The following is a 24,832-nucleotide window of genomic DNA, read 5'->3' as shown; positions in this document are numbered from 1 at the left end:
GGGAGGCCAATCCTCGAGTGGAGGAATGGAATCGTCATATTGGGTGTCTCCTGTTTACGACTCCTGGAAATTTGAAGCTGCATCTCGAGTTTAAAATAAGGAAATACTCAAATATTCAAGAAAGTTGTATGAAAAAGAGCTATACTTATTAAATTTAACATAAACTTTGCTCATTCTGCTTGTTTTGTTTATTTACATATTCATGATTTGCTCCAGATACTATTGTTGATATCAATAAAAAATGTAAAACCACCGTTCACCGCAAAAGGAACTGCGCGCAATGTGAAGCTATTGGTAGCGGATAAAGTACAGACATTTTTCAATCACCGCAGCATGACAACATTTTGACTGAAAGTGGAATAATATCAAAACAAATATAGTTCGCCAACGTAAACACAGACGGCGCTAGTGTTTCATCGCGGTTTCAACGTATTTTTATTCGGCAGATATTTGAATTTTGCCTCAGAAAAATGACTGAAATTTGTTCGTGGTGTCATGTCCGTTCGTCCGTGGTTTAATCTTATGGTACGTTCGTTTGAGGGCTAGTTCCGCACTGAGTGCCGCACTCAGAGCTGTCAAAGTGTTTGTTTGAAGAAACTCGCGCTAGTTCCGCACGAGTTTCGCCGCCATCTTGGAACTGAAACTCTAGTGCCGCACTCGATATTTTTTCAGTTTCATGCGAGTTCCATGCACACTGAAAAAGAATGTTCGTTTGAACCAAAACTGGCACCGACGAGTGTGGCACTCAGTGCCGCACTGGCTGTTCAAACGAACGTACCATTAGACAGCAGGCTGTGGAAAGAAAGAACCAAAATCATTTGTAATTAAATGATGAAGGATTTAACAGTGTAACTTTTAAATTGGGATGTTTTTATGAGTTTTACATGATTGATGTTTAGTGGGGTACTGATTAAAGCGGTATACGCACTTCGGAAGGAACCGGTCAAGAAAAAAATCAAATGGGCAGCAGCGGCAGCGCAAGCAAGTCAGAGAGGGTGAAAAAAAGCCCCAAGAAATCGCTCCCTCTCCTTTGTTCTGCTGTTCGTAAAGCTGTTTCTTGACCCCTTTCCTTCCGATCTGCATACTAGCCTTAACGAAGCGAACGACGAGTTACGATGTTTATCGAGCTGAAATGGTATGATAAGGTTTTGTTGTTATTGCACACCGACGACGAACGCGAAAAAACCCTTGCGAGAAAGAAAATACCATAAAACAAATAAAAACTAATCACATAAAACCAATCACTCCAGTCGCACAAACAGCGACACAAAAGAGGCGAAAATTATCGCGAAAAAACAAGACTGCGCGTCCCCAGAAACACTGCACCAAGCATTGAGTCTTGTATACATACTGAATAGCAAGATGATCATAAAACCACCATAAATAATAGTGATAAACTACTAACTGGGGCAATTGGGGATACATAGAACGAATAAGACCTTACAAATTTTTGGATACCCCGTTCAAATACAAATAAAATCCATTTCCGGTTTTTTTTTTCTTTTTTGGTCAGAATTTGCCATGCCGAATTTTTATTTATTTTGATGCCTTTCGATTTACGATTCGATTGAATACTAGAATCGACCCTGTATTTAACTGAGTAAAAACATGAAAGATCACTCGGATTTCCAAAAATAAAGACCAACTCTCAAAAAAACAAAACCAAATGTTGCATTTGCTAACGAATGATATATTTATCAAAAATACGAGTGACTGAAGTTACAGTTTGTTTTTTTTTTTACATATTTATTCTGCTTGCTTAACTTTTCTGTCTCTTCGATTGCCTTTCACCTCCAGTCTTGTCCTTCAATTTCAAAACGCAGTCTCCTTTATTTGTAAAAGGAAGTTTTCCTTGGCGGAACCAAAAGTTCCATTTTGTGTGAGTGTGTGTGTGTTTTAAATTATTTTCCTCGATAGTATACATTTTGAGCCACCACACCCAGATCGGGAAACTGCCCGTTTTCGATTCCTCCGCACTTCCCTTCAATCGAACACTTTACCGACCCGGCCGTGTGGCATCCCCAAAATGCGATTTGTGGTCAGTATTCCGCTCGCTTAACAGCCTCAGTCGAGCTTGGCCCGCTTCTCCGCCGGTTCTTCATCGTCTCCGTTGCCTTCCGGAGATTCTGCCTCGTGGTTTTCCTCAGGTTTCTCGTCGCCGTCTGAGACAACTGGTTCGTCCTCTTCTTTGGGTGCTTCCGCTTCTTCCGTTGGCGCGCTTTCCTCCGATTTGGTCTCCTGCTGCCTGAGCGATCGCTGGTACAGCGCGGACGTGTCCACCTTGAGGATCTCCCGCAGAGCCATCGTCGCGTACGCCGAGCTCGGGAGCCGGAAGTCCAACAGGAGCGCCTTGTGGGGGGCGTTTTCCGGCTGCGTAGGTTCCGGCACGTTGTTTAGCTTTTCCAGGTCTGACAGAATGAGCGCGCCGTTGGGGTTTTCGTACAGGACTAGCTTCCAGTCGAGATTTTCCGGTTTGATGAAGACCTTCCGGTAGGCTCCGGTCAGCGAGTGCATTTTGGTCTTTTGCTTGAGCTTCTCCGAGGACAGACCATCGGCGGCGAGGAGTTCCTCGTACCAGGTGGCGCACTCGTTTGCCGGATAGGCGATGTCATGGCCGGGCAGGGGCAGGACGATGTCGAAGATGGTGTACGAGCCGGATTCGATGTCGGCCTCGGTGAGCGGTTTCACGAGGCTTTTGAAGTGCGAGAGTTCGGGGGATTGTTCCGACTGGTCGGTTTCTTCTTTGTCTTCCTGCTGGACGGTTTCGTTCTGCTCTAAGGCGGCTTCCACGTCAAGAACGGGTTCCAGATCGACATGTTCCGCAGATTTGTCCACGAAGACGAGATCTCCCGGGACGAGACGATAGCCGAGGTCTCTTATTCGTCTGGAAGCGACTCTGTTCCAGATCACGCTTTGGTACGAGTGGCTGTACAGCAGCCGCATGTTACGAGGCAGATGTTCGAGGGCGCCTCGAAAATCGTTTTCATGCGATGCAAGCCACTTCAGAATCGTCTTCTCGATGCTCTTGTTGCTGTAAAAGAACTTTTCGAACGCAGCCTGCGCATCGCCAGTCTTTTGCCAAATCTCGCGAACCTGCTGCATGAACCACACGTCGCCCTCCCGCGGTTTCAGGATCAAGTCGCAAGCTTCTTTCCACTCGCTCTTCAAGATTTCGATGCCGACTTTGTACGTCGGAATGGACGCACAGTTACCGAACCGCTGCAGGCCGAAGTAGTTGATGAAACCCTTCTCGCGGAAACTCTCCAGCGAGCTTCGCAGCACGTCTTCACTGGCCGTGACCTGGCGGAGCACGATCCGGAACCGGTTGCCACGCAGCTGGCCCAACTTGAGCTGCGCTGGTTTGAAGCAAAAGTTTCCGATCTTGATGTTTCTGAGCTTGGCCGCGGCGGATGCAATCCGAACCGGATCGCCGTGCCGTATGCTGACCCACTGCGTCGTCTTGGCCCGTCGATCCTTCGTTCCGGCGTACGCAAACGCCGACGGCGAGCATCGCAGGTTCTCCGTTAACATCGTCGTCGCCTGAATCGTGTCGATATTCTCTTTGTACAGCATGAAATGCGTAAACTCCTCCGGCCACAGCCACTTTTCGCGCCGATCGCGAACTTTCTTCTTGTCAAACTGCGTGAAAGTGACAAACTTCCGGTCGTCCTTCGTCACGGTCGATCCAATAATGGCACTGCCAAACAATCCCTTGGCACCGTTGTGAATCTTTCCACGGTCTTCCTTGGACATTTCGGTGACATCGATTTCAACAACATCGCTGCATTTGACCTTCGATTCCGCAACCTTCCGAATCTGATCCAATGTCTCCTGCGTGATCAACGCCACCAGCTCCTGTTCGCTATTGCTCGTGTCCTCCTTGGGCTGTTCCGGCAATTTCAACTCCGTCAACACAGCCTCGTTTCCTTCGCAATCAATCTCGTTCACATGAAAGTCGGAAAACCTAAAAAAAGCAATTTATTCACCTTCACATTCAACCAACCTTCCCAAAAACACTCACCTCGACTTCAAAATCCCCCGGAATCCTTCCCCCGGCGTTACGTACTCCGTCACAAACACCTGTTCCTCCTTCAGCTCGGACAGCACCGCCCCGTCGCGTCGATTCCGGTCCTTGCCACCCGCTTGCTTGTTCCGGTTGAACGGTGGCCGGTTCTGATGACCACCTCTACCTCGTCCTCCTCCGCCGCCGCCACCGCCACGATTTTTAAACGGATTGTTCCGATGACCTCCGCCGCGGCCGCCTCCACCACCACGGCCACCGCGATGCTGAAAGTTGTTACGGCCCATGATCGGAGGGCGCTTGTCTGGATGGGTATCAAGGAACTGGGACCACTCGCGGGATTTCGGAAGGAGTTGGAATCTACCAGCGGGAAGGGTAGAAACTTGCACGTGTTTGCCGGGCCGACGGAGAGAGAGAATGCACGAGCGAGAATGACAGTTGAAGAATCGCGAGGAAAAGGAGTGCACGTATATTTTGGAAGAGTCAAAATGGGGGTTACACACGCTGCATGAAAAGTAGTAAATTTCAGCAAAACTTCAGCCTGAGCGAACGGAGCGAACACGGAAAAAACTAGTTTGTTTATTGAACATTGAGCGTATTCACCAAAAAGACATGCGACAAAATCTTCTTCTTCGAATTGGGTACTAAAGCCCTATGTCAATTTTTATGTACAACGGTAAATAACACGATTAAAAACAATTTCTGATCACTTATTTTCATTTTAATGCAAACATTTTTTTTGACTAGACAACATTTTTTCGATGGATCAACTATGGTCCCCTTGGAACGAGCTGTCAAGTAGGAACTTTTCTGTCAAGAAGGACCGCGAGGTTAATTTTTCAAAATTGATTTAAAAATCCATTTTAAACTCTTTGTCGTCGTACAAAGGTTCATTGTACTCAGAAAAATAAGCTTTATCGCTGTAAACAATAATATCAGCAATCTAAGCTTCATTTTAGGACCCAATTGCTTGGCATTGTTTGCCAGGTGTGTATTTTATTGCACTAAAATTTCAGAAAACGCCGTTTATGCGGTTGCCAAAGATCGGAGGTCGGGAGGAAAATTTGCACCGGATGTGTTCGGTGGTGGTGGCCCGGGCGGGTTAGGTGGTTGAAGGTCAATTCCGACGAAGACTGGGATGAGATCTACATAATAAATATTATAGTTTTTGGACAAGTAAGAAAAAGTTTATTTTCACGTTGAGGAGAAGAATCCTACGAAGAGGAGTTCGACGAGAAGTGGCATAATCGGATGTTGCACCCGGTGCCGGCGGTTTACATCACGGGTAAGTATTGAGAATGTGTTCAACTAAGAAAAATCCGGAGTTTGAAAGTTGTAGGTTCAAAATTCACAGAATTGCAGACCTTCAAAGGCGAAAATGGTAAGAAAAAACATGTTTTTTGACAAAAAAATGATTATTTTTCATAGTTGTACTGTGTAGCTGTTTATGTATTTTTTCCTGCATCATTATATATATTCAGAAAGGTAATTGATTCAACTTTTCAATAACATTTTACAAACACACTTTTACAGGCTAAAAAAAATAATAAAAATCAAAAAAGATGGATTTTTATTCAAAATTTAGTTTTTTTCAACTTTGTTAATGGAGTACTTTTTTTGTGTGCATTTGTGCGATCTGAAAATTTTGCAGCTTAAAATTTGAACTATGTCCTAACTTGTCTCCAAATTTCAAAGTGCACTTATGTGCACTTTTTGAGTTATGCCATTTTGAACATTTTGATTCATGCAAGAAAATTAATGATTTCGCGTATACGCTTGGTTAAAATCACATTATTTACCTGCGGAGGCAGAAATGACGTACCTGCTATGTATGTTTTGAAATTGATTTGATATTCATGACTTTGTTGGTACTTAGGTACGTTTAATAAAATTAGAAATTCCTATTCTAAGTATTTTACAGAAACGATTCGTCGAATATTCATATCAGTTCGTTGTTGTGTTCTTTTGAAAGTATGGATAATAATACCGTAGTGTCCCTGTACGATATAACGAAGCACTATTCTGAAAACGTGAGAACTGCTTTCGAGTATATTTGTAAGAATTACAACATTGCAGAACCATCACATGATCAACTCAGGAAAAACCCACAGAGGAAAAACTACGCATGCTGTTCTGTAGCTTCAAAACGAGGTATACAAAAGCCCATAGAAGAAGCGGTGGAAGAAGTTCATATTTGAAGTAATCTAACGACAATCGGTTACATAGTGATTTTGATTTAGAAGAATTTATCGTGGAAAACGTGAATTTTGCTAGTGGATCAACCAAAAACGTGGACGAGAATCCATACAATGTTCCATAAAATAAACCGTCTAAAATTCTAAAACACCGCAAAAATCAAATTTTAATTGGAGAAGGATGGGGGGGGGGTCTTCAAAGAGAGGTGGATTTAAACTCAAGAAAAAGAGGAGGGAGATTGAACGTAAATCAGAAACATTAACATAGCATAAACCGCCATTCCGTGCATCAAATAGCCAGAGCAAGAATATTAAAATTCACCACTTTAATGCATGTGGCCTCAAATATATGAAAAAATCGAAAATTAAACTTTTTTTTTGGAAAAATATCAAAATTCATTTGTTTTCATTATACTAAGTACAAACAGCAGAAAAAAGTCACAAAAAAGCAAAAAAATATTTTTGGCCGCTCGCTTATATGGAAATACCCCATAGTGCAACTCCTCCAAGCCTGTCCTGATGAAGGCCGGTAACGAGACTACCCTGTTCTCTACATCGCTGTTGCACTCCAAACTGAAGGCCACGATGTTGCTGCCCAAACAAACGTCCATCCGTAACCTGCTCAGCCTGGGGTCTTCAGACGTGACCGGTGGCGTACCGTATGAATCGGTACAGTTCGGACGCGGAACCAAAAGCAGATGCGTTTAATACAATAAAAAAATGAAAACATACTGTTTTTATTTTGGAATTTTGAAATACAATTCATCACATTTTTTGAAAATCATCACTGTAATGTTACAGTGATGGTTTTCAAAAAATGTGAAGAATTGTATTTGAAAATTCCAAATTAAAAACAGTATGTTTTCATTTTGTTTAATTTTTATGCTATTTATTCTTGCCATAAAAAGTTTCTTCTTATATTAAATGTATAAAATTTTAACCGATACAACTATATTGTTCTATAAATGCATGATAGTATCAAAAACTTTACAACTTTTCTAAATTAAAAAGTGTTCTACGAATATTCACCAACGCGAACTTTTAATCCAACGAACGATCTTTTCAAATTAAAGGCATCTTTTCTTTGTGTGTAATATCCAGATTACCGAGTACGCGCCCCAACCATCTTAGCTACCTCACCGGCTTGAAATTGATATGTTCAAAGCTGATGAACCATTAGTTTTCGTGTACGTCGTACACTGTGTCAACTGTATCGAGAAATTAAAAGTGAGAGTGTGTGCAACATGGAGTTAAAGTTTCTGTGCAGTTGCTGTGAAGGTTCCCATGGCACTTCGAAAAGTTTAACTCCATGTTGCACGCACACACTCTCACTTTTAATTTCTCGATACGATGTATAGAGTTATCTACGTGCGCACGTATTGCATGTACAACGCGAAAATGATTGAGGTTAATTTTTTTTACCAGCCAGCAAAACAAATGGCATGCTAGTGTGCGTGAAAGCAGGCTTAGATAACTCTATGGGGAACTTACAGCTACATCGAGGTTGATCCAACTAATTTCACAGCGGTGAAATAGCCGAGGTGGTTGGGGCGCGGATTTGGTAATTTGGATATGACTCTCTCACCAGATTGATGTTAGTTTTGGAGTGTGCAAATCTTTTTTTCTTGTGTACATGCTTTTTGTGTACACGTTTTCTCGTACAATGTTACATGCTTTTACTCACGAGGGTGATGTGCTTGCGATTTACACAATATTTTTTATTTTTTCGTCTGGAGATCAAGATGGTGAAATTTAATTCAAAATTTAATTAATTTTCAGTTGACCGAACCTTTCATCATCGGTAAACTTTATCATATTCGTTAGTGGAGGAGCCGATAATACGCTGGGAAATGTTACATGTTTGTGGGATGACTGTATTTTACTCTATCCTAACAGGTCTCACCTTACCTTCAATCGTTTTGGCAGTAAAACCGGTTTTTGTTTATTTCACAAACACAATCCCAGCTCACAACTACTACGATCACTGGAAACCGGTTTCATTCAAATGTATGGCCAAGTAAAAGCATAAAAATATTTACATTCATACTGCTTTTTGTTGTGTATTTTCTTCATTCTTGCTTTCCACTCTCATTCTGTTTCATTCGAGGTGAGGTTGCCAGCAGCGTCGATTTCTCTCAGTTTCGCTCTTTTGCACGCAACACCGGCCGCCATGGCCTGCTGGCAACGCTGCTACAGTGACTATGAGAGAGGGTGGAGGAGAGGATAGGGAGAAGCATAGAATGGGGTGGCTGACGAACGATGCGATGGCTTGGGTTGTTCGACTCGGCCTGCTATGCTCAGGTCAGTAGTGAGTTAACGCTGTATGTGAGCTGTACGCCACACGGACTGCTTTGTTGACCGTTGTTGATCCGCGTTGAGGAGCAGCGCATAGTTTATTACTCTTGGACTACTTGGATTGCGAGCTTGGTGGATTATATTTTGGTTTTAGTTTAAACTTAAACTGTTGGATGTTTTCAGTGAATTTTTAGTGAAACATAAGTGGCAAAGAAGTTCAAAAAAGTCGTGATTTTTTTGGATATCCTGCATTGGTTTAACAGTGACTGAAGTTAAGTCACTTTTGACCTAAGAAAACGAAGGAAAACTGAAACGGAATGAAACGTGAATAATAAAAGCCCGCACACAGGAGTGTAGTGTTTTGTATGTTTATCTAGACAGAAGGGAGAGAAGCGCAAGAGAATTAGACGAACGAACCTCAAAGGAGAAGAGAAGCATAATGGTCGAGTACGCCTGAACGAAGGAAATACGCCTGAAGAAAAAAACGTGATGAATTGATTCATACGCGCGCAACTTGGGCATAAAAAGTGAATAAATTTTGAAGAAATGCGCGCGAGCACCTTCAATTGCAAAATGATCGATAATTTAAATTGAATGTGAATTCGTTACTTTTCATCGGTTTGACATGTGTACGGCTTTATTGAGTTAAAAAAACGCAATGAATAAATAGTCAAAGTACTCGTTCGTGCCTTAGGAAAAAAAAAGCAAAACAGCTTCAAACAAATTCAATGTTTGTGTACAAAACATGTTTATTGTGATGAGCAAATGCAAAGCAGTGATTGTCTGAGCCCGGAATTACGACACATGCAATTCGTAGGAAATAATTATTTATGAGCAGTGAAGTAAAAGTGAATCCTTTCTATTGAGCTTTGTGGCGGGTTTTATTTTCGACTGCAATTTGGATATTCATGACTGGTGGGTAGCCTTCGTTCGCGCCGCTGATCAAAGCAAGCGCGTGAGTTTGCACACGGAAGAAGCGCGCAAATAAATTCGTTGTTTTCGCAAAGCCTACTCGAGCGGCACATTGGAAGACATTTGGAGAGTGGCAATTTCAATCAACAAGGTAAGTTTTGGGGAATTTTCATGGTTTGGTTTGTTATGTAAAGATTTTATCTTATGCAACGGGGTTTTTATACATTTATTCCTTAAATATCAAATTTAAGTTCTGATTGGGTCCTTAAATCAAGTTTGAATTGCGGATTTAATTTCACACAACAATAATGGTTATTTTTTTAGCACAATGCAACTTTGAACAAAAAAAAAGTTTAAAAATGATCTTTAAATCTATTTTATAATATGTTTATTTGCAACCTTTCTTGACAGAAAGTATCTTGCATGACAGGTCGTTCTATGGAGTCATCGAATCCAAGTTGATATTTTATTTGTTGATATTTTACATGAATCGTTTTTAATCAAAAATATTTCTAATGCGTCTTAAATCACATTCCGTCAATCCTAAAAAAAGCACTACAGTCCAGACTCGATTATTCAAAGTCCTCGGAAAAAAATCGAAGACCTCAAATTATTTAGGCTTCGTATAATGTAGTCTGAACTGAATTAGAGAGAAAAAATATGTACAGAACCGTATTAACAAGCTTCGTAGATCATTTCTACAAATAACATTTAAAATATAACTCGTTGAATCAGCTGGAAGTCAGCTGCGGAAATAGAAAAACATCTTTTGATTGAAGTAAATTGTGAAGCAATGCAAATTAAGACATGACTGAGACGAAGAATGATGCCATTTACGACCTTCAAATGACTAAGGTTGATTATTTCTGAAAGATTTTCATATTTAAAAAATATTGTTTCTCGCCCTTAAGGCCGATGCAAATATTTAAAAAAGTTTTTGTCCCTCGGCCCTGGCCGAGGTCAAGGGGGGGGGGGCAAAAAAATAAAAAAATATAAAAATTTAAATAACAAGCCATAGTCTTCACATTTAAATGAAAAAAGTGTTTTAAAATGCATTTTACACTAGTTCAGTTGTTTTGCAATCATTAGTTTTCAAAATATCTAAGATCTGACAAAAACAAAAATTGTATCGAAAAAAAAGATTTTGCATCGAAAATTTTCAAAAAATCTTAAGATTTTTTAATGAACCCAAACATGCTAAAAATGATTTTAAACGCAGGAGAATGAGCATGAGCATGAGAGACCACCCATGGTTGTCCTTCTCCGTTGCTGAGCAGGACCATAATATCCCATCAGCACAACCGGTCACACGCTTCAACGATCAAATGATGTTTCCCTTATCAACATCACGATCATCAAAACTAGAGCCGGTGCAAATAGGAAACAGTCGTTGGCCACCAACGGCGCCCGCCATGTCAGTTTGTAGATCTCGAAGGAATGGGACGGGAATGTTAGTTAGCACAGGCTGCTACCAAGGGTGGGTTCTATACGATATCCACACCCCCGCGTGTGCCGGAAAACTACTTCTACTTGGGATTTTGTTAGTGGGTAAGGGTAATGGCCAGGATTCAACAGAGAGGATGATGATGCGACCCAATAATCAATAAATTTTGTTTAATGGTGTGATGTATTATGCATTCTCAAGGCAAACAGTCGGAGTATGCGGATGAGACTATTCCCGGTTATTTGGTGTTGAGTTTAGCATAAATGATTTAATCTTAGACAGCCGGCTGTGGAAAGATAAAACCAACTAAAATGCGAAAACGCGAAACCGCCCGAATTGAAATACACACACAATCGGGGGAACAACAAAGACGGAAACGGCAACGAAAATCCTGCGCGAGGACCGCGACGCACACCGTTCAAATTCTCCAACGCAACTGTCAAACATCCCGAAACCGCCCGGATCGAAATACACACACAATCGGGGGAACAACAAAGACGGAAACGGCAACGAAAATCCTGCGCGAGGACCGCGACGCACACCGTTCAAATTCTACAACGCAACTCAGTTTCGCAACTGATTTCAGTTGGTTGCACTTGAATTTTCATTGAAATTTTGAAGTTTATTGTAAAAATATTTTTTTTGCCCCCTGATTTTTCGGACCAATTTTGAAGGGGGGGGGGGGGGGGGGTGACAAAAACTTTTAAAAATATTTGTACCAGCCTAATTGAAAATATTATAATCCCATGAAATTAAATATTAGCACTTAAATTTTGTTTTTATTGTCTTTGCCTGAAATATAAACTTCTACATGGAATGTTTTGACATCAAGCACATTTTATGGGTTAAAAAATGCTTTTTTGGGAATTTAAAATTATCAACAGTCAACTTCCCGAGCTAATGAGCCGACACTCAACACACAAAGCCGCCACACTCGTTGTGTCTCCGCAAGCAAGGATCGTAAAGCGCAATCAACCCAAATTTTTATTTTTACTTCCATTCAGAAAAAAAAGCGTTTCACTATACGACGCGAGTGCTTGGCTTTTTGTTGTTGTTGATGGGGCTGAGAAAATGTGTAAATACACACCGGTTGCCAACCACAACCAGTGATGATCTGACAAATACGCGAAAAACTGTCATCTTCATCAACATTTTTGAGATTCGTTAGCTCGTAAAAACCGCCACAGATAAGCGGAATTAATCCTGGCTTCATTATAAGAGTTATTTTGAATTTCAAAATATTCACATCCAACAATCAGAAAACTAAATGATGATGACACAAAAATTTGCGTTAGAAAAGGTTCTCGTTGACAGTTATGACGTTAAGATTAACTTCTGATTCACATGCCCTCTCACCTTAAATAAGGAAATCCAAAGCCTACTACGCTTCTCGTTGGCCAAATCACCTTCGAACGTGCATGTTTAGTGTCGATGTTTAGCTTAACGAGATGTGAAAATATACTGAAATAAATCCACGCATTCTGCAATTTATCTGCGCTGTGTTTATATTTACACAACCCTCGCGTTTAGACGCCACTACCGCCACGTGGTAGCAGATTTTCCACCCTTCCGACGACTCAGAAGGTGGCCACTTGCGGGATTTGTTTACTTTTGGCACACGTACGCGTCAGCATCGGCGTCGCTGGGAAATTTGGATGAGGTTTTCCGCGCGCGCTCTCAGGGAAAATCCCAACCTTTCTCCGCCACAGACAGTGGCGTCGTGCGCGGGTGGGTGTAACTTGGCGTCATTCGACTAACCAGCTCCAGGAATAATGGGGAAGAAGGAGTTGGCTCCTCAGATACCACTCACCACACACGCACACGATTTCCGATGATTATAAACCTATTTGGCTGAATTATACGGTTAGCTCACCACTCGAGAGCGCGATCCGGAATCCAGAAAAGTAGGCTGCGATTTGGGAGGATCTCGTATGCGTCGTCATGATGGGTTTGGGTTACTTGGATCGGGATCGGAACACGTTGTCGAGCGAAGAAAAAAGGAAGTCAACGATTGCTGCGTCCGTTCGTTTTTCAGTCCAAGTTGGCCACGAAATCTGGGCCAACTTGGATTGGTGTGGGAATCGGGGGATCGACACATATCCTGTTCAAATTGCTTACATAGAAAATCCTCAGTAGTATGACACTTTTTAGTTTGTATGCCGCAAGTGAAACAATTCTGGAGCGTGGATTTTGTCTCACAACTTTGGAAGCGGCCAGACCTACTGCGTGAAGTTGATCGTAGAGGTCATTCGTCGAATTGAATTAATCAGCACGAATGTTAACGAATAAAACAGTTTAAATATTCGAGAGGAGAAAAAAATGCTTTTTGTATGCATTTTATCTATAAATCTGCACAGGGCTAACTGAATACAATTGTGATCCATAGTCAACATCATTTTACTCTGAACCGTGTTGCCATATCAATTTGAGATAAGATACTCTGTTAGATTATTTCCCGCTAGCAAACTACAATCCCACGGAGTCCACCCAAGTCCCCACAGTTCAATGCGCTCCGATTCCAACTTTGTTGTGCCCTTCCGTGGTTGGAAAGAGTTGTCACCAACAGCGTTTACAGATAAAGAAATGGATGCTGGTGGCAATGGCAGTTTCGAGATTCTGTTCAGATTCCTCCCGTATAAAGACCCGGCGGCGGCGTATAAATTGAAACATGAACACGACCGAGGGGAGGGACACTCACCGATGGTGAGGTGCACGTCGTTTGCTGCTTATGTGGTGACTATTTATTCATATGACATTAGCAACCAACACACACAAACATAATGGAGCCCGGTCATAAGTTGATGGGAACAACGACGTTATAAATTTTTAATACGATTCAAGAACATCGATTTATAGCGACGTGGAAGCCCCCGGCCCCTTGCCAGCGCTGCAGAAGGGCAAGAGAAAGGAAAGAGAAACTAGAAAACATGTTTCTCCTCCCGACGACGATGACGACGACGACTAGGAGGCCTCCGGGGGCTCAACCCGTGCCCAATCCGCCTGTGACACACGGGCCTAGGCAACTTAATAGGCTCATCCATCGCCGCGCGGCCGGGCCAGTAAAATACCATTCCGAGGCCGGATGGCTTGCTACCGAATGAATCGAACCGCTTTTCTACTTTCATTTCTCCATCCTACCGGCTCCCCCCTTCCGCGCATTTAAAATGGGACACCGACCGGTCCAAGCGCACCAACCATTCCATCACGGAGGATTTCTGAGGCACGAACGATCGATCGATCTGGTTTTGTTTGGACGGCGCGCGGCATTGCACGGGACATCAACCCGGGGCCCAACCAGGTTACGCTTTTATAATAATTTATATCGTTCTTTTTTCTCTTTTTTATAATAATCATGTTCTCTGATTTAATGTAAGAGATAATTACTATAACGAGGAAGGCCGGACAGGGGCAGTGGCGGAATCTCCTCGAAAATCTATTTTCTCAGCATCCTGATGAAACGCCATTATTAGACCATCCACCAACTGGTGCCGCGTGTGCGTCCGAAGAAGACGCGTCTTAGCAGACGTACGGAGAAGATCGCCGATGGGTAGAACAGAATAGGCGTTGAGCTACCAAAGAACGCCTCGCCTACCGCGATCAGCAGGGTAGGGTTAGGGTCCATCAAAAAAGATGATTTTCATAAAAAACCGATTCCATCAAACCGTTGGAACGCTCTGTCTAGGACGTTGAAAGAGGCTTTATTTACATTTATAAATTACACTTTTCTTTGTTGTCACTTTTCTCCGCAACATTATAAGTAAAGGGCCAATAAATTGAACTTGTTTTCCATTATTGATTTTTTCTGTCCCGTGGTGGAGATCGCGGGGGAATGAATATTCCCGAGACGAGCGATAAAAATAAATCTGCTGAATCCTGTTTTTTCCATTCTTTCTCTCTCTTTCAATAAAATATGGCTGTGAAAGAGCAAACACACTGAATAAAGTAAGCAATAGCAGCAGCAAAAAAAAAGAGCTGCGGTGGGCAAACGACCGGTTTTCTTCGCGGCCAAACCCGTTCGCTTTTCTCCCTCCGTTAGCCTGGTCGTACGGGAGACGAAACTGTCCCTATACTGGGACTATTGATTTAGTAAAATCACAATGAATGATTATCGTACTTAGCAAAAAATGTTATGATATCTGAAGATACAATACAGTCCATACTTAATTATCAGACGGTTTATTAGGGACTTCGGATTAAAATTAGAATTCTGCGAACTAATTTTAGTCAAATTTTACTAGTTGATTGCCTATTAAATTACAAAATGCATTTTTTTTTTAATTTTTCATCGTCTCCATTTTGGCCGCCATCGTGTATTTTAAGATTTTAAATCACAATTTAGATTCGATTATCCGAAGTGAATTTTTTTCAAGGCCCTCGGATAATCAAGTCTGAACTGTATTTCATCACCAACATTTTGGGCGCTATCTTGGATTAAAAAAATATAAATCACTTTAGAGTAGTTTCGGGGACAACGAAAGATTTTTTTTCGTGATTCGACTATCCGATTATTCGATTTTCTAATGTGAAATTGGTAAAAGGCCTCCGGATAATCGAGTCTGGACTGTACTTCAAAGGTTCTGGAATAAATGTATCGCTTTTGGTTGAATTTTTCAAAAAAACTTTGATAAAAGTTTCTTTTAATTGTTTTTTTTACGGAAACAATGTTTTCAGATTTTTTATTTTGCATCATAAATTAAAAAAAACGTTACTTAATCCACCCTTAGGTGGTTGGCGCCTTCCTCACATTTAAAGGGTGCTATCCAAAATGCAAAAAATGCGTAAATAACACTTAAGTGCTTATAACTTTTGATAGGGTTGCCAGATCTTCAATGTTTTGGACGCGTTAGAAAGGTCTTTTGAATACCCATCCTACGATTGGTCGCATGAGAGATCCGGACAACGTTTCCATCAAAATATCTGAGATCCGGCCTCCAAAATGTGCGTAAATAACACTTAAGTGCTTTTAACTTTCGATAGGGTTGTCAGATCTTCAATGTTTTGGAGGCGTTGGAAAGGTCTTTTGGATACATATCCAACGATAAGTCGCATGAGAGATCCGGACTAGAGAGCCTATATGGAGAGGCGAAATGTTACTCTCAGGGTTCCAATCGAACTGTCAAATCGGGGTTCCAATCGAGCAACAAGACCATGCAAGAACAAGGTCAGAATCAATTTAAAATAATTTTGGGCAGAAAAATGAGATTAATAACATTTACAAACATTTTAAAACTGTTGTTTTTATTAAAATGATAGTTTTTGTTAAGTTTGTGCTAGTTCGGTACAAGAAACGTGCCAGCACAAAAAAAAATACTACAAGTTTTTCAACCTTAAATTTGAATGACTTTGGATGTTTAGAATTTCTCTTAGAACATTTCATTTCCCTATGTAGGTCCCTAATCCGGACAGCATTTTCATCAAAATATCTGAGATCCGGCCTCGAAAAAGTGCGTAGATAACACTTAAGTGCTTATAACTTTTTATAGGGTTGTCAGATCTTCAATGTTTTGGACGCGTTGGAAAGGTCTTTTAAATACCTTTCTGAAAATGTATAGCATGACGGGTTCTTTCAAAAACCACCCTATTTACAATCTTCCGGACTTTTTCTAAAATCGTTTTTTAGCATAACTTTTGAAGTACTTAACTAAACTGCATAATTTTTAATAGCAACTTATGGGACCTCAAGAAGGATCGAATGACGGATCGAAATAGACTTCTCGAACAACGTTTAGTTAGGACAAGATAATTAACATAAAGTATTCTAATGACATGCATTTGGTGTAATCAATTTCACTTTGTTGCGGCATGGCACACCATTCATCCTCATTTAAACGACCTGAAAAGTTAGGTTAGAATTTTGAACTGGTCTGACCTCCCGTTCGAACAACACTTTACATTGCAAAAAGCGATTTAATCGAGGCACGTTCTTCGTTTGACTTGGATTTATTGCCAGCACTATATGAGCTCAAAACGGGGTACTTGACAAATCGTTGAACTCTGCGGAAAATATTTACAAATATAAACATGTAGTGCCGACCATTTTTCGACAAACTGTCCCATTTGCCCTTCACACATGGTTCCACCAGGATGACGTGGCCACTATCGCCACATCTAGGAACCGGCTCCAGACCCTGGCGGGAATGCTGGCGAAAAAAAACTCAACCCTCGCGGTTCATTATACTCATTCACGATGGGTTTGTTTGGTAGCTCGGCAAAAAAAAACATCATGATGATAGCTTTTGCAAATGGCACAGCATCTTCGGCGTCGCGACGACATTTCGCATGAGTCGGCTCCGTGGATGTGACTTTTTCGCAATCCGTTCGGGATGTGTTGTGCTGCCATTCTTTTTGCTTCAACAAACACGTCTAGTGCTTGTCTAACCCTAGTCGAGAGATTCGGAGAGCGCTGATGAGTTTTTTTTTGCTGTTGTTTGGCTTAAGCTTCGCTCAGGACGATTGCGATTGGTACACCCAAACAAGAAAGGGCTGGCAGAAAATGTCGTACCATGGGAGCAGCACACGCACATTTTTGCTATCCTCACTAGGGTGTACCACAGCAGTCTGTACATCACTGAATTTATCTGAACCAATCTCGCGCACGTCAGCGGTTTTTGGGGCCTGACGTTCGCGAGACGCGGGATCAGAATGAATTGGAATGAATTAAAAAATGTTTACGAGTAAAAATAAATCTTCTGCCTTTCTGCCAGGGCCGGACGACGTGGCGGTGCTGACTGTGGCCAGACAGACAGACGGTCGTCGGCCAGACGGTGGGGAGAAGCGGTCAGGCCGGCAATGTGTGGCTTAGAAGAGGAGACACCTCTAAATCTTCTCCCAGAAGCCAAACAAAATTCACCGATCGAATGGAAACCATTTGGCATTTTATCACACTCGACTGTTTTCATGCTTTTGGCTTTTGTGTTTCGATAATTTTTCATCATCTGGTCCCGATACGATCCGCGCGCCGTGCCATGGTAATAACCCTTCACCGACTGGCTACGGGGGGGGAATGTGTGCTCCGAAAATAGAGAATCTTTCGGCAAGATTCCGGAGACCGTGTGCGCGGCTCTCGAGTGTGGTGAATCTGTCTAATGATAGATTGGGTTCGCCCTATGCGCGCCGAACTTTAAAAAACCGTACACTCTCAACGTAGCAGGCCATCAACTCTGGTGATGGTGGTCTGACGATCGTTCGTTAGGATGATCTAGTAGGCAGGGCTGCTAAGACCTTTGATCGTGAGATGGTTTGTCGTAAGAAAACGAAGCCAGCTTCGATGGTTACGCAAATACCGCACGACGAATCCTCTAGTTGCAAATGATTACAAATTCTCAAAGAATCCTTCTAGGAAGCTGGAATACAAGCAATTTATTGCGTCATTCGCGCGTTGGAATTCCACCGGTGGGTTTGCAAATCACCTGCATTTTTACTGTCAATGTTGATTGCATACTGATTAGCACCTTGTCATCCTTTGCAGAGCAATTATCTCCTGCTTGGAGGTGCTCGCAGTTTCACCGGAATCAACCGTGACCGATCTTCAAAGCGAGTATCGATTACTGCGTGAATTAATGGCACCGTGAGTGGGTGCCGTGATTAAAAATGCGGTGCACGATTGTAATTGTTGTACTCTGTTGAAGGGCAGTTAAGTAGTGCCATCTGCATATTTTAATCATTACGTGTTCGCTGGAATTCCTCCAGTTCTATATAACAAGTCGATGAGCCATCAGCGTGGACTAATTGAACTTGATTCGACTTATCACTTTGTTTTGTATCGCGTGATTCATGGCACGATCACTGGAATCGATGTTACTTTATCGCAAATATTCAATCGTGTGTGACCTACAACAAGCTTAACATCTTAAAAGTCGCTAGCCCGACAATAAAATCGCTTATCCAGCAATCGTGCAAATAAAAAAAACCTTTATATTTAGCGGTATTGGACGCCGTGGTCAAAATGGCTAAAAAATCACGGTTAATTACACGGTCAACCAGCAGGCGCTGGGGCAGGTGCAAACCCCCTTAAAAGTTCGATCACGTTCCCCGCGCCTACTGCCTACTGCTATCTATCCGTACACAATCGACCCCGTTTCGAGCACTTTTCGGCGTCCCGTCCCACCTGTTGCACTGCTCGTCTCCGCGATTTGTTCTAGGCCTGCCTGATGGTCGTGGCCGTCTTGGTTTGCTTTTTTCGCGTCTATTTACCGTCGTTCCGACGGGGCTGTCTGGCGGCAGTTTGAAGAAGACGAATGCATTTCGTTGGCCACGGCGGGCAGACTCTTATTGTTTGTTTATTTATGTCTTGGGGAAGAGCAGAATTTTGAATTAGGCAGGTACACTGCTCGTTGACGAGACACGGAACGTGAAGGGAAAGTATAAGATAAACCATGTTTTTTCCACCTTGCGCTGTAAGGTTTCGAGATTTCGTGGAGTTTTGTTTAGAAAAATAGGTAGAGAGAGAGAAATCTCAGCACAATGAAACGGTGTTAACCGGCACGCTCGGGAACATCTGTCCCGTTCTGACAGGTTTCTGTCTGGTTTCCCGTGATGTTAAGTAGTATTTGATTAGCGTTTAGCTAATTGGATTGTATAACTTTTGATGACTCGAATTCTGTTGTTTGAAATAGCAGAAGATGTAGGACTTCAAACATGACACTTTTTGTGAAATTGTTTAAGTTTCATATCTTTAAAGCACAAGCTAAAGTAGGTTATCTGTTCAACATCAGCCGTAAACAAAGCAACCAAGGGGGTGCCCAGTCAGCAGTATGCTTGTTGATACACACATTCACCAAAAGTCGGTGCATCCTAGATCGCCCTTCCGGGAACGAACGGTCCGAAGTGCGTTTTTCTCCGCCAGCAGAAGCGAAAACCACGATTGCTCAATGTTTACAATGAGAAAATGCACAATTACGAAAATTGTTGAATGTTTATTTTTCGCGTCGCAACAAGCATGCTTGTGTGAGTTACGTACTTCAGCCATGTGTTGAGTTGAATACTGCGAGGGGAAAAAACAGCCAACTCGAGAGGAAGACAAGAAACATTCAAAGTATAAACAGGTATCTTACCATATCATAAGGCGAATGCAAAAGTCCGACTCCTTTAGTGGCGGTATGCAACTGGTACAAGATCATTTACGTCACCGCTGCATTTAAGTCTGCGTCGATTGCGAGAGGCCTGCTACGATTGGCTTGCAGCTTACTTGGATCGCGTTGGTTCTTTGGAACTGGGAGTGCCGCGCACCAATTCTCGCCAGTCGTAAAACTTAGATTAATTTTCTGCTCCTACGACCCGATCGATTAAAATGGAGCACGAGCCTTAAAACGCCTAAAAGTCTCCCCAGATTTTGAAGGTCCGATAAAAACTCGTTTTTTTTACGATTCCCGCTGTCCACTCTCATGTCTTTGGATATGAATATTTAAAAACCGTTTCGCATGGGATCTCCGCCGCTTCTGCAATCCCGGTTGATGTGCCACGTAGTCGGTCAACAACGGGGCCGCCTCCGGGGGTTGTTGTCATCGTCATTATCTTTTGGTGTAATCATTCGCAGCATCTCTTTGGTCCTTTGGTCCAGCGAACTGATACCGAGAACTGGTCCCAGGATAAACGAAACAAAAAGTTGTCTTGCCCCATCGGGGGGCAACTTTTTGGTCACAGGTTGGTCTCGGGGCTGAGATTCAAGTTGTGGCTTTTGCGCGTTGTTTCCTCCTGCTATGATGTCTTGTTCCAGGAGTGGCGTAACACCGAATCAAAATTGACCGCTGGAACGGAGAACGTTCTCTCGTTGATTTTATGGAGCCCGTCGGGGATCATTATCGAGTGCTCCTTAATCCCTGAAACTGGTTTCTGGTCACCCGGTGTTGGCCCAGCCAGTGGGCACTCCCGCTGAGTAGCTGTTGAAGTGTTTTATCTTTATTTCTGAGCACAAAGAGCTGTTTTGATCCTAGTTAACGTCAACTACTCAATTCAGATTTATTTTACGAGCATAATTAAAGTTTTGTGATATTTTTCTATAAATGAAAGCAAAATACTCTCAATTCTTTTTTTAATGGTCATCCATGCGTCGTCAAACGCAAACATCGGAACAAATCTCGCGTCAGATCATCGAATGTAAACAATTCAAACCCAAAACAATCACTCTACGTCGTCGCTTCGATTGTGATTGTCTTCCCTGTTCATTTTATTATCGAGGGATTTTATGCGCATACGTTACCATTAAACCTCAGAGAGTTTCTTTGTATGGTAATGAAACGTTCTACCTTTTTGTGTATGGGGTAGAAGGTGTACCCAGCAAAATAAACATTTAATTAGTCTGTACCTCGCGGTACACCCAACGACTAAAACCGTCGAATGAAACTGTCCGAACAATTAAGCCCGCTGAAAACATTTGTAAAAATGAACCGGCTCGTTCTGTCGACGAATGTTTTATTGACAAAAGCACCCTTAATGTTGCATTGTTTACTAATTATCTCCAGTCAATGAAGTAATGGAAACGGTAATTTCCTTGTGTTTTGTTGTCTTCGCCATGTGTTTGCTCACGTGGTCAATCGGTGCATGCACGCGCCAGCAAAATTCTGCATCAATCTCATGTGCCTTGGAATGTCAAAGGGCACGCGGAGCGCTTCCCTGATGAATGGCACAGTGTGTCACAGACAAATGAACCTTGTTCTGGGGACGATGACGACAACGAAGTCGACGACAGTTGTAAGGATTAATTTACGATTATTTCGTCGTTTTTCAACGCGCTGGATTCTTTCGTGACGGCGGGCTTGGATTTCATTTTAATGACCTGCGCGTCCCCAAACAAAGAACTAATTTTAGTAAATCACAGCAGGCCTGAGCAGGGTTACCAGGTCAAAATATGAAAAATCTGGCAAAGTATCGATTGAAAATCTGGAAAAATCTGGCAGACGAAAATCTAACAATTTTGAATGATGAAGGGGAGGGAGGACATTCATTAATTCAAAAGTTTGTAGAATTCAGATGGTTTAACTGATTTTATGGCCTCAAAAATATTGTATTTGCAATTTCTTTAAGAAAAATGCATTCATTTTTTTTAATTTTCAATTAAATTCGTCCTTTTTTATCAAAAAGTTGTTCAAAATGGGCATAAAGTGAAAAATCTGGCAAAATCTGTCAAAATCTGGCACAGAGAAGGGTGAATCTTTATTCTGGCAGACACTTGAAAAATCTGGCATTCCCAGATTTATCTGGCAACCTGGCAACCCTGGGCCTGAGTAAACAATAACCACCAACACCAGCTCAAAACAATGAATGCAACCTCTTTATGAATGTGTGTCGGCGGTCGGTTGATACCGCTATCCAGTGGCGTAGAGAGTGAAGGCCGCGGCCATAGAATCTGGATCGACCCTTTCGCTTGGACTATTTCTCAAAATAGCTGTTTGTTGTGGCGGGAAATGGTGCAACGCGCAGCGCATATTAAGAAAACAGAGAAGGGGAGATAGTTCACAGCATTATCAAATCTTTCAATTGTATGAAAAATGGCCTTCCCCAGAGGATAGTTTATATTCTTTTCTCAAGGGTTACTTAGATGACCTGTTTTGGACTCTGGATAGCGATAGTCACAGCCTGCTTGATCGCTGTCATGAGTGAGGCCTGCTTAGATCTCGAAGAGTGATAAAAACTAGTTAAAAATGAATTCCTTACAAAAATAAGCAGGAAGAAAACTTCATCCCCAGGATACCTGCCAAGGTGTTGTCCTCTGTGTGATGATTAATGCGTGTAAACAGTCAACCTCTCGGGTGTACCTGGAATCGGGAGAAAACGGAAAGTGTCTTAGGCAAACATGAGGTTATTTATTAGAACAACAAAACTCGGTATAATCCCATAACAAAGCATCACGTGTTCGGGGAAAAGGGCACGACTTCCTCTTCCTCGAGACCGAATCTTTCTCGCGTAGTTCGAAACTTGTACTGGAAACAAAATCAGAACCTCCAAATCCAGTGTTTGAAGCTGCAGGCACGGAATAGAAATTATATGCTGCGGTTGTGCTAGATAACCCCCGAGAACTCCGAGAGAGAGAGCGGTACTAGGTTATTGAGAATCGCTGTGCTCAATCTTATGATTTACAGGCGAAATTTATGAATATGATAACTGAGCAGCTTAAAATCTTAAAGTATCGAGCTCGCAGTGTGCAGCGCGGGCCACAGAAACCAGCCAGCCAGCCAACACAGATTTTATGGGAGTTGTTGTGTGTCCCCTCTTCAGGCCTCTCCACGGGGTGCCTGCGCAGCGCAGTGTCAGGCCTCTGAGCGCACAGAGAGAATGATAGAGGTTAAGACACGCTGCTCATGTGTGGCACGATTTGGTTGTGGTTGTGGCTTGATTAGGGTTGTTCAGTTTTACAATGATTCAATGGTTATCAGAAGTACTCGTTAAGAAATCTGTAGATTTTTTGCTTGCAGGGCCTGCTATATTTCTGTGAGTCGCTTGATTTTCGAGTTTTAAAAAAATGATTAAGGAAATCAATGTTACAAAGCAAACCATGAAGGCAAAAGAACTACTAAATAAAGTGCTTTTAGTTTTGAACATCCCAGTAGGTTGTAGGTTTAAGTCGTACTCTCTTTCTCTCCTTCGTACGACAACGAGACGCAGTTAGCATAAAATGAAAATAAAATTCAACCAAGAAGACTAACCCAAGAAGCGGAGAAGACAACCAAAACAAAAGGAACGAAGAAAAGCTTTAAAACCGGTTATTTCAGTTTGTTTTTACTTCGAGTTTTCTTGCTTCGCCCTCACTCTCTTGTACTGCACACTTTATCCTGTCCTATCCTATACACACAACTTCCATCTGATATAACATAAAACTTGATTCTCGGAGCTCCCACAAAGTTCGTTGAAACACACGGACTGGCAACACCGGCCTAACCAACAGTTGGGTCACCTCACTCTCCCTGGTTTCCCGAAGCATTGGTAGCTATTGAAAAGGGGGGAAATTGGTTGATCGAGGGTCCTAAACATAATTGATTCGTCAATTTTCTAATTCTTGACTTACAAAACACCAGGGAAAGGCAATCAAAAGTCAAGAGCATTAGGTGTTCTTTGGAAATTTAAAAGCCGACCCTCCTTATTTGTATTGGGACGCCTCTGGTCAGTAGCACAGAACTTGTTTCGCTGGAAACCGTTGAGTTTTACCTCTTTGTCTTGTCAGAGCGTCGCTCACTTTCTTCTAAAGGCCCTTACACACTGATATGTGACCGCGCGGGAACGAACGGTTTGTGACTCTGATGAATATTACATTACCAAGTGAGCGGTACATTCCGTGTCAGAGCCTTCTGGGACCGCGTCGTCGCCGCCTTAGTTCACGGACCCTAACATTTGCTCCGACCAAAACACGCGTCGAGCCCTGCTGAGGTTTTGATTTGTTTTACCACACGTGTGTTTTTGGGAATCGCGCGAGCGCAGCAAGCAGTCCAAATGGAATTGACCTTTTTTGTTGGTTTCGGTCGCATGTGACCTGGTTTAAAGAAAATCCACTTTTTGAGAGCGATTGCATAAAATTGTCTCTCGAAGCAGCTCAAAGTTGTTACAGATTGAAACTGGAAACCAGACCGTTGCGGTTGACAGTTCGATTCGCGGTTTCCTGCTCGACAACATCTCAAGTATCGGTTACTTGCGAAAAGTCTCCTCTCCGCTCACTCGCGGTCTCTCTCTCTCTCTCTGTACGGACGGTTCCGTCGCCCCTCCAGTCCGATCTTTGGAACCGGTATCAGATTGCATGTGGCTTAACTCTCCGAGAAGACCCCTGAAGGTATAAAAAACTGCACTGGATAATAAATCCATTTGACTGTCGTAAGCCTGCATGGATCCGCTCCGGGGGACGACGCTCCAGAACCAGACACTTTCCTTCCGTTTGGGCCGATCGTCGTGATACGCTTGGGAGACGCCTGGACGGGAAAGACAATGAAAATTGGATAAACGATTGGGTGAGCCCGGAAGGGGTCACTGAACCGGTGTCGC

The 24,832-nt window shown here is 42.5% G+C and overlaps 2 protein-coding genes across 4 annotated transcripts in view; one reads left to right on the top strand and one right to left on the bottom strand.

Annotated features, from left to right (window-relative positions):
* Positions 1-1,669: 1,669 nt before the first annotated feature.
* LOC120421914 (pseudouridylate synthase 7 homolog) lies at positions 1,670-4,459 on the bottom strand. Its single transcript, XM_039585215.2, has 2 exons — positions 4,022-4,459; positions 1,670-3,964 (listed from the first exon to the last, which is right to left on the bottom strand). Exons 1-2 carry the CDS (start codon positions 4,306-4,308, stop codon positions 2,065-2,067), a joined length of 2,187 nt encoding a protein of 728 aa, XP_039441149.1. The 5' UTR covers positions 4,309-4,459; the 3' UTR covers positions 1,670-2,064.
* Positions 4,460-8,512: 4,053 nt separating this feature from the next.
* LOC120421937 (semaphorin-1A) overlaps positions 8,513-24,832 on the top strand; it is an 89,489-nt gene continuing 73,169 nt past the window's right edge. For all 3 annotated transcript variants that reach the window (XR_005606048.2, XM_039585245.2, XM_039585246.2), the window contains exon 1: positions 8,513-9,574. The gene's annotated coding sequence lies outside the window, so the exon portion shown is untranslated. The remainder of the gene's footprint in view (positions 9,575-24,832) is intronic.

Source organism: Culex pipiens, chromosome 3, assembly GCF_016801865.2.
Source record: "Culex pipiens pallens isolate TS chromosome 3, TS_CPP_V2, whole genome shotgun sequence".
In the NCBI taxonomy this organism is placed as follows: Eukaryota; Metazoa; Arthropoda; class Insecta; order Diptera; family Culicidae; genus Culex; species Culex pipiens.
Note: the sequence above shows the minus strand (reverse complement) of the source record. Positions and strands in the feature narration are given on the sequence as shown.